Source organism: Trichomonascus vanleenenianus, assembly GCF_965637985.1.
Source record: "Trichomonascus vanleenenianus strain CLIB 3782 genome assembly, contig: TRVA0_034S, whole genome shotgun sequence".
Classification (NCBI taxonomy): Eukaryota; Fungi; Ascomycota; class Dipodascomycetes; order Dipodascales; family Trichomonascaceae; genus Blastobotrys; species Blastobotrys vanleenenianus.
Genome location: NW_027481853.1, coordinates 22,183 through 35,466, shown reverse-complemented (window position 1 = coordinate 35,466; position 13,284 = coordinate 22,183). Strand labels below are relative to the sequence as shown.

At 48.2% G+C, this 13,284-nt stretch overlaps 5 protein-coding genes across 5 annotated transcripts; 3 read left to right on the top strand and 2 right to left on the bottom strand.

Moving 5' to 3' along the window:
* Positions 1-969: 969 nt before the first annotated feature.
* Positions 970-3,180, bottom strand: TRVA0_034S00452 (uncharacterized protein; the record flags this gene model as incomplete). The annotated part of the gene is made up of 1 exon (XM_076686184.1): positions 970-3,180. The coding sequence occupies one exon, from the start codon at positions 3,178-3,180 to the stop codon at positions 970-972; it is 2,211 nt and encodes a 736-aa protein (XP_076539542.1).
* A 602-nt stretch (positions 3,181-3,782) lies between these two features.
* On the top strand, positions 3,783-4,231 carry TRVA0_034S00430 (membrane magnesium transporter family protein; the record flags this gene model as incomplete). The annotated part of the gene is made up of 3 exons (XM_076686183.1): positions 3,783-3,923; positions 3,972-4,096; positions 4,144-4,231. The coding sequence occupies 3 exons, from the start codon at positions 3,783-3,785 to the stop codon at positions 4,229-4,231; spliced, it is 354 nt and encodes a 117-aa protein (XP_076539541.1).
* Positions 4,232-5,028: 797 nt separating this feature from the next.
* DIS3 (exosome catalytic subunit DIS3) lies at positions 5,029-7,896 on the top strand (the record flags this gene model as incomplete). The annotated part of the gene is made up of 1 exon (XM_076686182.1): positions 5,029-7,896. The coding sequence occupies one exon, from the start codon at positions 5,029-5,031 to the stop codon at positions 7,894-7,896; it is 2,868 nt and encodes a 955-aa protein (XP_076539540.1).
* A 538-nt stretch (positions 7,897-8,434) lies between these two features.
* Positions 8,435-10,705, bottom strand: GCN20 (putative AAA family ATPase GCN20; the record flags this gene model as incomplete). Its single annotated transcript, XM_076686181.1, has 1 exon — positions 8,435-10,705. The coding sequence occupies one exon, from the start codon at positions 10,703-10,705 to the stop codon at positions 8,435-8,437; it is 2,271 nt and encodes a 756-aa protein (XP_076539539.1).
* Positions 10,706-12,076: 1,371 nt separating this feature from the next.
* ARO3 (3-deoxy-7-phosphoheptulonate synthase) lies at positions 12,077-13,241 on the top strand (the record flags this gene model as incomplete). The annotated part of the gene is made up of 2 exons (XM_076686180.1): positions 12,077-12,131; positions 12,193-13,241. 2 exons carry the CDS (start codon positions 12,077-12,079, stop codon positions 13,239-13,241), a joined length of 1,104 nt encoding a protein of 367 aa, XP_076539538.1.
* Positions 13,242-13,284: the final 43 nt, after the last annotated feature.

Genomic DNA, 13,284 nt, shown 5'->3' with positions numbered 1-13,284 from the left:
ATATTCAGCCTGGAATTGCTATTCAGGGTCTTGTCGTAATAGCGGGGGGTGATAATCCAATCGTCGTCGTTGAATGGCGGTCAAATGATTGGAGAAAAAACAACAAAATGCCAAATTCACAAAAATCCAAAAAAAAAGGGACCGAGCGCATGCGTTTTTATCTCAGATCGGCATACGTCCTGCGGCGCACCCCACCCCTTCTTAATTCAATCAAATTGTGCCAAAATGTGAAGTTTGCTTGGTACGTTAATTTGTGATTCAGAGCTCGTAAACTTAACAGTTTCTGCTTTTTAGTCAATTTACCATTCAGTGCCACCGCCCGTGGATTAACCGTCCGTAGATAGCAGATATATGCTCGAAACACGCATGGCTTAGTGGTTTCAGTGCGTTACTACGCGCTTCTTTAACGGGTCAGCCTTGTGCTGAGATATACTTAGAGTACAGGAGTTACGCTTGAGCTATTAGTCGGCCAATCAAACGGGCACCGTCGATCTACTACTAGGTATGGTAGTCGTAGAGCTAGTGGATTTTAATGGCCATCGTCAGCAGTTAAGAATCCACTGACGTCAGCGGTAATAGGAACAGATGTGTGCTAATCAAACGATATAGTGTGCCAAAAGTTCCCTTAATCAAATACAATACTTTACAATGTGACTATGTGATTCAGATTGTGATATAGAGTGTATCATCCATACTGCATAGGGGTAGTACCAGTGGTTTTAATCTGCCTAAGTATCGGGTAATGTTAGTAGAAAGGAAGAATTAGCGTAGCAAAATGAATATTTTTTCCATTGATTGTAACAAGATCTCCGCAAAGCGGAGCTACGGGGGTTTGGGGGCTGGCCCCCAAGTCAATTCAAGCAGCGATCTTGTTTCTACCGGTAACAATCGATTTCTTGCCATTGGCAGAAAAAAAGCTATTCTAAAGGTGATAGAGTGGTACAAGTAAAAAAAAAAAAAATCAGAAGGTTACATAAAGTAGCTGCGAATATCTCGCTGTCCATGGCCAGCTTGTTGCCGCAACTTAAGCAGTCTCTCCTCGGAATTCAACTGTCTTATTAGCTCCGTGTTGCCTCCCCTTTGCTCTTGATACAAACGTAGCTTCCGTACCATTGCAAGAGCGTCTTGATGTGACACGAGGGACACCTGTTCAAGCTCTTCTTCGTCGTCAGATTCCTCGAACTGTGAACCTACCATAATCTGCTCCTCGGTTTCATTGCGGCTGCCAACAACATCCTCATCTGCCGGGTTAAGGAAGTCGTTTAGATCCATTACCTCTCGAATGAACCGTTTGTTCTGTAACTTTCTAATCCCAGTGCAAATCGCATCCAAAACATCTGGTACACAGATCTCAGCCGAAACATCTGTACTTGATGGTACATCAACGAGCGCCTTACGAAAACAGCTCTGAATAGTGGCAGCCGTGACGCCTTCCTCCCATGCATCAATTGCCCACCTAATCGCAAGGAGGAAATTCATCTTGGCAAGAGGGCCGTTTCCGGCTTCACATTGATGAAGAAGGAACACTACCCAGCGCCTTCTCCAGTGTGCCTTCCATGCTTGGATGATACCTTGGTCTAGCGGTTGACACCGACTGGTGTGTGGTAACCAAGCTGTCACAATGTTTTTGAGATCCCGCCCGCTCCTTCTGATCGTATCAACAGCAACCTCATGCGCCGACAAGGTATCCATGATGAGGAGGACTTTACGATTCCCCAGTCGGCTGTCAAACCAGCGTAGCCACTCTCCAAAAATGCCACTGGTCATCCACGCCTTGTTGTTGCTTCTATACACGACATCGAGGTTGCGAACATCAACGTGCTCGGCACTAAATGCTCGCGGCTTTTTCGCAGTTCCAATAACCCACAGCGGAACTGTATCAGAGCCATCCATGTTACAACAAAAATGGACCGTCATTCGCGCGTTATCCTTTTTGCTTCCGGCAATGCTCGTTGACGAACTCTTTTCTGGGACAAGTTTCCAAGAGAAGCCTGTTTCATTGCAATTGTATACATCCCGGGGATTATATTTTCTGACGAGCCAGCGAACTCGTTCCATGTCAGCATCAGAAACAGTTCTTCGAGTCTCATCCTGCCCAATACTTCTTCGAGTATCGTCCTGCTCAGAAATAATCCATCTTCTTCGGGAGTCTACCGGCTCAGAAATACCAGCTCTCTCGTCGTCTTCGGTCTGCTCAATAGTTCTTTCAGTCTCGGCGTCCTCAGATAGAACACTCCTTCGAGCTTCAGCCTGCTCAGAAATACTACTTCTTCGAGAGTCAACCTGTTCAGAAACACCTCTTTCAGCTTCAGGCTGCTCGGAAACATATCTGCGGTTAAGTATTTTAGAAACTGTTCCACCCGATATCGTCCGGTTATAAGTTGACCAGAACCATTCTTGCAAATGTGCAATTGAACAGCCCGTGTGTTGATCCTTGTACTCACGTAGTGCACATCTTTGCTCATATGAGATAGCTCGGTGGTACTGTTCGGCTTCAGGCTGCTGGGAACCGCCTCTAGCCGCTCCATAACCCAGAAAGGAGGCGTTCACTGAATATCGCTTTTGGAAGCCTCGAAGCCATCCAGCACTGAACAGCGGCATTTTCTTTCCCTGATTGGAAGGATCGCTCTTCCATAATTGTCTCGCTTTTTCCCTCACAATATTACTGGTAATTGTTATGTCTTCGGCCTGTTTAAGCCAATTGTACAATGCTTCTTCAACTGCCGGCCAGCGCTCCAACCCTATGCCTTTTAACTCTGGGTCGATTCGGGGCCTGCTTCTACGAGCGTAAGTATCGTTTAGGTCGCGGTTGAGTATTTTGGAAACTGTTCCAGCCGATATCCTGCGGTCAAAAGTTGAGCTGAACCATGCCTGGATCTGTGCAGTTGGACAGCCCCTGTGCTGAGCCTTGTACTCGCGAAGTGCCAATTTTTGCTGATACGAGATAGTTCGGCGCTGTTCGCTTAACTGTTCGCTTAACTGTGGGTCAATTTGACGACTGTAAGTATCGTTTAGGTCATGGTTGAGTATTCTAGAAACTGTTCCAGCCGATATAGTTTGGTCATAAGTTGATCGGAACCATTCTTTGATCTGTGATGCCGAACAGCCTCTGTGCTGAGCCTGGTACTCGCGTAGTGCCAATTTTTGCTCATCTGAGATAACTTGGCGAGTTTCGGCCATGGCGAATTTTCGACCGCATAAAAACTGCGGGGATTTAAGAAAATGGTAAAAAAAATTCCCTATAACGAACGTTATCCATTCTTTACAGGAATTTTACGCATTTCCCAAACTCCCGAATTTCCATCGGTTTTTCGCGAAGCGAAACCACTGCAGGTGTTTCGCGAATGCTGGACACATGCGAAATGGTTTGAATGCCTGTGTAGCGTACCGTTAACGGTAATTAAGTTATCGAGCATGCACATGTAATAGATTTCTCTTACGAAGCCTTGAGATACCTAGTACAGTTCTATTTCCAACTCGTTAACTTCTGTCTGTCTCTTAATGAGATTCGACTTATATTACCGGTACCATCCGCTTTGTTTGCTTAAATTGCTTAATCTATCTAATTAACTGCAGCTTTTCAAATCATTTATATACTAAAGATATAATAAATCCAATTGAAGTCCAGAAAAGATTTCTTACCTGGCATACAATTGAGTGTTGAACCGCGGCATGGCGAGGTTTTTTACCACCGGTAGTAGTGCGCGCATATACACGGTATTATAACATTGGGAGCTTCGACAACTACATATCGACAGAGCAGGCAGACTGGCAGGTCAAAGATGGGGGTAAAATCGACGGTTCTGTTCGCGGCGTCGCTGGTATTTTTAATCCACTCAGCCTACTCGGCTTATGAGTTTGCTCAGTTCAAGAAGCACCTTCCCGTCACTTCGCAGCTGACCACCCTCGCGCTTCCCATTGATGTGAGTTACCCACGCATGACAGATTGGCCTTACTAACAGAGTAAAAAGATCCAAATTGAAGCTCTACTGGGAGTCTTCCTGGCCTGCTTCGCTTCGGTAATGGCCGTGGCCGGCACATTGAAACCTATCAAGTACTCCGAGGCAATGACTGAACTGGAGGCCAAAGGCGAAAAGTATGTATTGCCGAGAAATACGGTTGATCTTCACTAACTATGAATAGCCCATTCCTGTACCTCGAGACTCGAGCTGTTTTCCAGGACATTGCTGCCAAGAGGATGGAGTTCCTTGCCTGGTCTAAAAAGAATTAGATGTATATTTATCACGGTTAACGCTTAATTTGCATTCCTTCACTTCACATGTTATTACTTCCAGTACTACTAAACGGCTAACTCACCGGGAAAAGAACCCAGGGAATACTCACATTATTGGAGGAAGTGGGTATTCGAGGGCCAGCCCTCGAGCTCCCATGACTCTGCTTCGCGGAGACTTTGTAGCCAACCTCCGCAAAAGGAATGCTTACGCGGATTGGAAGGGTCCGTCTTCTGTTACTGTATGTGTGCCAGTTATTAAGCGCTTTCGTTACAAATTGTTAGGATTCTGTTTCCTGCTTTAATGCCGTTGTGATTCCGGTTAAACTGTATGCCGTTTACAACTACATAGATTCATTGATATAATAAACGAGTAATAGGCATTTCTAGTTCCCATAGGTAAGTGTCGTAATTTCAATCTTCATGAGCGATGTTGGGGGGATAGACTCCTACGCTATTACGCACCCCTTACTTGATTGAACTCAAGTTTCCATTATCAATCGACTCGATGTCATGAGCAGGATCGGCTTTTTAAGCACCTCGTAGAAGTGTTACCGGTAGCCCCAGGGCCAAGGAGAGCAGCCAGTCGCTACGGCGCAGATGCAATAATTGAATTGTTGATGAGAATAAGAATCAATATGAATTGGACTTTATTTGCTAATTTGATTGGATTATTTTTTTATATATTTTTCCTATTTAGGTCCGCAGTCAGCTACAACAGACGATAATGATTATGAAGGTGATTGAAAGGTGATAAGACCGGTCCCAAATTTTTCACCGACAACCACCCACCGAACATGAAAAGAGAGCCCATGCCAGACGTTTCGATAGCGGCCAAGGTGTTTGTCCGATCTTCTAAGAACGGAAACGCCACCAAAGTCGTCCGGGAGCAGTATCTGCGTACAGATATCCCATGTTCGAGCAAGGTTTGCGAGATTTGCCCTACGATCCCGCCTCCAGTGCTCTCGGAGAGCCCGAATCAAACCACCAAACGGGGCCCCCACTACGTAATCGTCGATACCAACATAGCGCTCAAGGCAATTGACCTGCTGGAGCACAAATCTGCGTTCTACGATGTGGTAGTCCCCCAGATCGTCCTCGAAGAAGTGAGAAACAGAAGCCTGCCGATTTATAATCGGCTGCGGACCCTCACCAAAGGCGGATCTGACGAAAAGCGCTTCTATGTTTTCCACAACGAGTTCCGGAGAGAAACCTTTGTCCCGCGGAAGCCAGGGGAGTCGATTAACGACAAGAATGATAGAGCCATTAGAAAGACTGCAGAGTGGTACAAGGCACACTTGAAGGCTACAAAGATTGGCATCGTACTGCTTAGCGACGACAGGGCTAATAGACAACTGGCCAAGGAGCAGGGTATTGACTGCCTGTCGCTGCGTGCATATCTCAAAGAGCACAAGAACGCTGACGAGCTGCTTGATCTGGCTCCGAGCGAGGAAGACACTATCAAGGTGAAGGAAGTGTCCTACCCGCCATACTACCCAATGTCCCGGCTGTTGGGTGGTATCAAGAATGGCACTCTGTATCAAGGCAGTTTGTCTATTAATCATTACAATGTCGTCGAGGGAACAGTCTCTACTGCGGCATATCCCAAGCCAATTCTTATTCTCGGGCGTGATAACCTGAACCGAGCGTTTAATGGTGACAGCGTAGTTATTGAACTGCTGCCGCAGAGCCAGTGGAAACACCCGTCGACTGAGGCTACTACTGATAGCAATGCCAATGGTCTTGATAACGCGGATAACGATGAAGAGGCTGTGTTCACCGATGAAGACAGAAAAGCGCTGGCGGCACATGCCAAGAGCGCCCAGATGTCCTCTGCAGAGTACAAAATCCAACCAACGGCAAAGATTGTCGGTATCATTAAGCGAAGCTGGCGGTTCTACGTTGGCCACATTTCGCCTAACTCTGTTGTGGAGGGGTCTAACGCCTCACGTAATGTGCTTGTTGTCGCTCTGGACCGGGCTATTCCGCGGATTAGAATCAAGACGCGAAAGGCCAAAGAGCTGGTGGGCAAAAGAATTGTCGTCGCCATTGACAGCTGGCCCGAATACTCAAAGTTCCCAGAGGGCCACTTTGTGCGAAGCTTGGGTGAAATCGAGTCCAAGGAGGCCGAGACTGAAGCGCTGCTGCTGGAACACGATGTAGAGTACAGACCATTTTCGAAAGCGGTCCTCGACTGTTTGCCTGCGGAGGGTCACGACTGGAAGGCCCCAGAGCGGCTTGACGTTGGCGATGACGAACAGCTTAAGAAGCGCCGAGACCTGAGAGACCTGCTGGTGTGCAGCATTGATCCTCCTGGATGCCAGGATATCGATGATGCCCTTCACGCCTACGAGCTTCCGAATGGTAACTTCCATGTTGGTGTCCATATTGCTGACGTTACCCACTTCGTTAAGGCGAACACGCCATTGGACGACGAAGGCGCGTCTCGTGGTACCTCTGTTTACCTTGTCGACAAGCGTATTGATATGCTTCCTATGCTACTTGGTACAGATCTGTGTTCCCTGCGTCCGTACATTGACAGGTTTGCGTTTTCTGTGCTGTGGGAGGTGACCCCAGATGCTGAAATAGTCAACGTAGAATTCACCAAGTCGGTGATTCGATCTCGTGAGGCGTTTGCTTATGAACAGGCTCAGGCGCGAATTGATGATGAGTCTCAGCAGGATCCACTAACTAAAGGCATGAGAATTCTGCTCAAGCTGTCCAAGAAGCTGAAGCAGGCACGTATCGATGCCGGTGCTTTGAATTTGGCGTCTCCAGAAGTCAAGGTTCAAATGGATAGTGAAACGGCCGATCCAGGCGATGTTGAAATCAAGAAGCTTTTGGACACTAACTCGCTTGTCGAAGAGTTCATGTTGCTCGCCAATATTAGTGTCGCCAGAAAGATTTATGAAGCTTATCCACAGACAGCTATGCTGCGTCGCCACGGTTCGCCACCAGCATCTAACTTTGAAATCTTGAACGATCAGCTTCGAATTAAAAAGGGTATGACGATCGATCTCGAAAGCTCCAAGACCCTGGCGGATAGCCTTGATAAGTGTGTTGATCCAAAAGAGCCGTTCTTCAACACTTTGGTGCGAATTATGGCTACACGATGTATGCTTGCTGCAGAATACTTCCACGCCGGAAGCTACAGCTATCCAGAATTCCGTCACTACGGTCTCGCTTCGGAGATTTATACCCACTTCACGTCGCCTATTCGTCGATATGCTGATGTCGTAGCACACCGACAGCTGGCCGGTGCCATTGGGTACGAGACGCTTGACCTTTCGCATCGAGACAAAACTAAGATGGAGCGAATTACGCAGAACATTAACAAGCGTCACCGAAATGCTCAGTTTGCGGGCCGTGCGTCTATCGAGTACTACGTGGGCCAGGTTCTCAAGAAGGATGAGTCTGAGCAGGAAGGATTTGTTATCAAGCTCTTCTCCAACGGTGTGGTTGTTCTTGTTCCCAAGTTCGGTGTCGAGGGCCTTATTCATTTGGAGGATATTGGTAATCCAGACACTGCTGTGTTTGAGGAGGATACGTATACATTGAAGGTCGATGGTCGAGAGATATCTATCTTTGACAAGGTTAAGGTATTCGTTGAGAGTGTCAAGGATGAAACGACCGGGAAGAGAAAGGTCAAGATGACCCTTAAATAGATGTGTAATCAATTTGTTGGATTTACGGACCTCTATGGATGTGACTCTCCCTGGCTTCCCTGGGCGATATTGCAACATGATACTCACCACACCTGGGGCTCCGCTCCGCGGAGAATTGGTTGATTTGTGGAGGGGGTTTGGGGGCAGAGCCCCCATCTACGGGAGCTCGAGGGCTGGCCCTCGAATAGACCAATCGCGAAGTTCAATTGACACTTTAATCTCTACGTGGACGCCGGCCAGCGAATGTTGGCCAGTCCCCCCAATTAGTACTGGCAGTAGAGTGTGTGTGCTCATTAGTAGAAGTACTACAATAGTAAAGTGTATTCGAGGGCCAGCCCTCGAGCTCCCGTAGATGGGGGCTCTGCCCCCAAACCCCCATTACATCAGCCATTCCTCCGCGTAGCGGAGCCCTAGCGGGGGTTTGGGGGGACTGGTCCCCCCAATTAGTACTAGTAGCTGAGAGTATACGGGAAATAGATCCCGAATGATAAAAAAAGGGAAGCTTAGTTATGTTGATACTTCAATAATAACATGATATTTACTGCTCGGCGACAACACCAGCTCCCTTGGCGTTCTTAAGAATATACTTCTTATACTCGTTGATATCGCCTGGGAACTTTCGAACAGTGCCATTCTCCGACACCCAGATCTGGTTGCACACACGCTGAATGGTGTTAACATCGTGGGAAACCATAAGAATACCACCCTTAAAGTTCTTCAGCGCGTCAGACAGAGCATCCAAACCAGCAATATCAAGATGGTTAGAAGGCTCATCGAGAACCAAAACATGAGGCTGGTTCAGACACAACACGGCAAACGCAACTCGAGATTTCTGACCACCAGAAAGCGTCTTGATCTTTTGCAGACCCAACGAACCAGTGATACCAAAGGCACCCAGCATTCGTCGGTACTCTTCGTCAGTCTTACCCGGAGAACAAACAGCCATCCACTCAACAGGAGAGAGGGTCACGTCCATACCGTCGATATGGTGCTGGGCAAAGTAACCTATTCGCAATCGCGGGTTTCTCGACACTACACCCTTTTGTGGATGCAGCTGGTCCATGAGAAGTTTTAGCAGAGTCGTCTTACCGCAACCGTTACCACCGACCAATGCAATTCGCGAGTCCATCTGGATATCAAAGTCTACGTTATGCAGCAACAACTTATCAGTGTACCCAAAGTTGACGTCGGACATCTGAATGATAGGCGGAGAGAGCATTTCGGGGTCGGGGAACTTGAATGTGACAACCTTGTCTTCTTCTGGACGCTCCAGAACCGGAAGCTTCTCCAGCTTCTTGATACGCGACTGGGCCTCCTGGGCCTTACCAGCATTGTATCGGAACTTGTCGATGAAAGCCTGCAAGTGCTTTCGGTAGGCCATCTGGTTTTCGTATTCTCGCATAGCATTCTTTCGCCGCTCTTCCTTAGTAGCATAGAAGCTATCGAAGTTGGCACCACGGTAGTAATCGAGACGTTCCGAGTGCTGGTGGATGATATCTGTAGCAACGTCGTTGAGGAATGCTCGATCGTGGGAAACGACCAGAACGGTAGATGGGTAAGTCTGCAGGTAGTCAGACAGGAAGATAATAGACGGTACATCCAACATATTGGAAGGCTCATCAAGCAACAGAAGATCAGGCTTGAAGAACAGAGCTCTGGCAAGAGACAGACGCATTCGCCAACCACCGGAGAACGACTTGGTAGGCTGCTGCTGCGCAGTCTTAGAGAATCCGAGACCAGACAGGATAGTGGCGGCTCGAGACTCAGCCTTGTCAGCTTCAATATCCAGAAGCTTCTCATATACTTCAGAAAGGCCCTCTTCGAGGCTAGATCGCTCATCATCAAGCTTCTTGTACTCAGGATCGTTCGAGTTGGTGACGCCCATTTCCTCCTGAATCGAAGCGATCTCTGAAATGCGAGCTTGCAGCTCTTCCTGCTCCATGAGCAGCTTCTTTCGCCACACATCTGCATCCAGCACTGTCTGGAGCGCCGATCGGTCGTCCCCAATGACTTCCTGCTCTACGTAGAGAATCGAAATGTGCGTCGGGATCGCCAGTTCTCGCCTCGACATTGCCCTCAACAGCGTGGACTTACCAATACCGTTATTACCCACGAGACCGTACCGTCGTCCGTAGGCAAGAGTAAGCGTGGCACCGGACAGGATTCGCTGGCCAGCACCCACGTAAAGATCAAAGTTCTCCACCTTGATCGACTTATCTCGGCCTTCGCTAACCGTGGCCATCTCCAGAGGATTAACAGTAAGGAAGAACGAGTCGTAGTCCTCTTCCTGTTCCTGCTTGAGCAGCTTGGAGGCCTGGTATTCGACCTGGACCGCCTGTCGCGCCGCACGCTTCGCCATCTTGGCAGCAATCTTCTGTTCCGCCTTCTCCAGCTTCTTCTTGTCCACTCGGGACTCGACTTTTCGGCCAGAAACGTGCTCCAGGTCGGTTCCGTCGCCTCCAGACGCAAGCGTCTTCAGGTTTTGGCGCTGGGCATTGAGAAGAGTCTCCTTATCCAGCAGTCTCGTTGCAGAGTCTCCCTGTCGCTTCTCTTCGTTCTGCGAATACAGCTTGTTCAGCTCGGTTATAAGGGCCCTGCCAAGCGTATCGAGAGCAGTCGAATCGCCACCAGCGTCCTTGAGAAGGTTCGTAACGAAGTGGATCTCTTCGTCAATGTTCAAACTCGATGCAAGAGACGAGTCCGAGGTCGAACTGGCGATAAACTGGACATACCCAGCCGCATAGTCACTCACGACCGAATCAATGGCCGGAACAGCCTTTCTAACTTGGTTTGCTAGCGCAGCTGCCATTTTTTAAATCAATTCTTTCACTGCGGTCTACTCCAAAAGCCCGTTTTGGTGAACTTTTCACTCCATACCCATTTGTACCGCGATGCAAGCAGAACCTGCGTATTCATCAGCACACCACTCCCCTCATACCAACAGGCTATCGTAACAGCTATTCATCAGTCATTCAACAGTTAAGTATAATATTTCCTGCTGTCCTGATGTTTAGTACGAGCTTGCTGAGGTATAATTGGGGGGTTAGCCCCCCAAACCCTCCTTGGCGACGCTCCGCGTCGGGTCCGCCGCAGACTGTGCGGCGCAGGGTCCCGCCGGAAAAACCTTCAGCCGTGCGATATGCACACTCGAGACCTCCGGTTTCGCTCACGTAACCCACCATCGACCGCCTAGTACAGTCCGGACGGTAATCAAACGTAGTTGGCCATCTCTCGAGGACACTGTTGTCTAAATCTTTGAACTTTCTAAGTACCTGTACCTAAATGAGAGAGTTGAATTACCTATAACCTGTTACATAAGTAAATTCGTAGATAATGATACCGAGTAGCTGGTGTCAATCGAATAATTCGTCAACCATATCAATACAAAACCAATTGATTTACTAGCTGTAGTGTGTGGCTGCTGTAGAGAAATTCGAGGCCATTGTTTACTGTCTAAATCTTCGAGAACTTTAACTACTGTACATAAGTAAGCTCGTAGATATAATCATACCAAGTGAATAACTGGTCAACCATACCAACTTAACCCGAGTATTATAAAAGTAGTAAGGCAATTATATTACTATAATGTAGCTGAAGAACCAAATGTACCGTGTTTGTAACTCTTGTAGAGAGAATTTGAAGAATTTGATGATGAAGTATTACAGGTAACCTTAAAATAAAAGGGGGGCAGGCTGGATGTGTGTCGAACCTTCCATCACTGCCGATAGAAGCACATCCAACAAGGCGACGAATCCTTTCTCTACGGTTGTATTGAAATTACACTACAACAATAACGATAACGAAAAAGACCGAAGAAACAGTTGACGTTTAATTTCTTCCTCTTCACAACTTCCCCAGACTTTTCAACCCCATAATCTCTACCAGCAACCCATCCCACCGACTGCCAAAATGACGGTAAGTAGCTATTTTTCTTCGAGAGAGCCTCAATTCATGATTTGATTGATAATTGATGATGGTTAATGACGGTTGGAAATGGTCGCACGCCCATTCGCCCGTGGTATACGCCCATATGCACGGACGTGTGTAGGTGCCCGACCGAAAAATTCAGTCATCGGGCTGCGGCGTATTAAAAGACCCTCCGACACCCCACACAATTTCTCTTCGTCCATTCTAACACTCGTAGGTTCTGCAAGTCGAGTATTTTATTAAAAAGAAAAAGATGTTCATTGAGAACCAGCATCTAGGCGACAGATCCCGATCGGAGGACTGGCGAAGTGAGTATACCCCGGAAACGGCATTTGATTTGACCTTAAGAACGCTAACCCCCCAAAATAGTCCGTGGATATGATCCATTGACGGCTCCAGATCTGCTTCAGCACGAGATTCCGTTGACTGAAAAGTCTAAGGCTAACATTATTCAAGGCCGAAATGCAGCTGTCGATATCCTCGAAGGAAAGGATGACCGACTTATGGTCGTTATTGGCCCATGCTCCATCCACGACCCAAAGGCCGCTGAAGACTACTGTGAACGGCTGAGCAAGCTCAATGCCAAGCTCGATAAAGATCTGCTCATTGTCATGCGTGCTTACCTCGAGAAGCCCCGGACAATTGTCGGGTGGAAGGGCCTCATCAACGATCCCGACATTGATGGCTCCTTCAAGATCAACAAGGGCCTGCGTATTGCGCGACAGCTCTTCGTTAACTTGACTGAGAAATTGCCTATTGCTGGTGAAATGCTGGATACCATTTCGCCACAGTTCCTTTCTGATCTCTTCTCAGTGGGCGCCATTGGCGCCCGAACCACCGAATGCCAGCTGCACCGAGAGCTGGCTTCGGGCCTTTCCTTCCCAGTTGGTTTCAAGAACGGTACTGACGGCACGCTGGATGTCGCTGTCGACGCCATTCGGGCTGCTGCCCACCCTCACCACTTCCTGTCGGTCACCAAGCCGGGTGTTGTGGCCATTGTGGGTACCGACGGTAACCAGGACTGCTTCATCATCCTGCGAGGTGGCAAGATGGGTACTAACTTTGACGCCGAGTCTGTCCAGAAGGCTGCTGCCAAGCTGAGAAGCGCTGGTATCATGAGCGATCAGAGCGGCCCACGAGTCATGGTCGACTGCTCGCACGGGAACTCTCAGAAAAACCACAGGAACCAGCCTATTGTGGCCTCTACGGTTGCCAAGCAGATTGCCGCTGGCGAGCGAAGCATCTGTGGTGTCATGATTGAGTCTAATATCCATGAGGGCCGACAGGACGTTCCTCCAGAGGGCAAGGACTCTCTTAAATACGGTGTTTCCATCACCGACGCCTGCATTGACTGGGAGACTACCGAGAAGGTCCTCGAAGAGCTCGCCGAGTCGATTAGACAGCGACGAAAGTGCTAATTTTTTATTATTATTATCTTGTACATGGACTTTTAATCGTGAC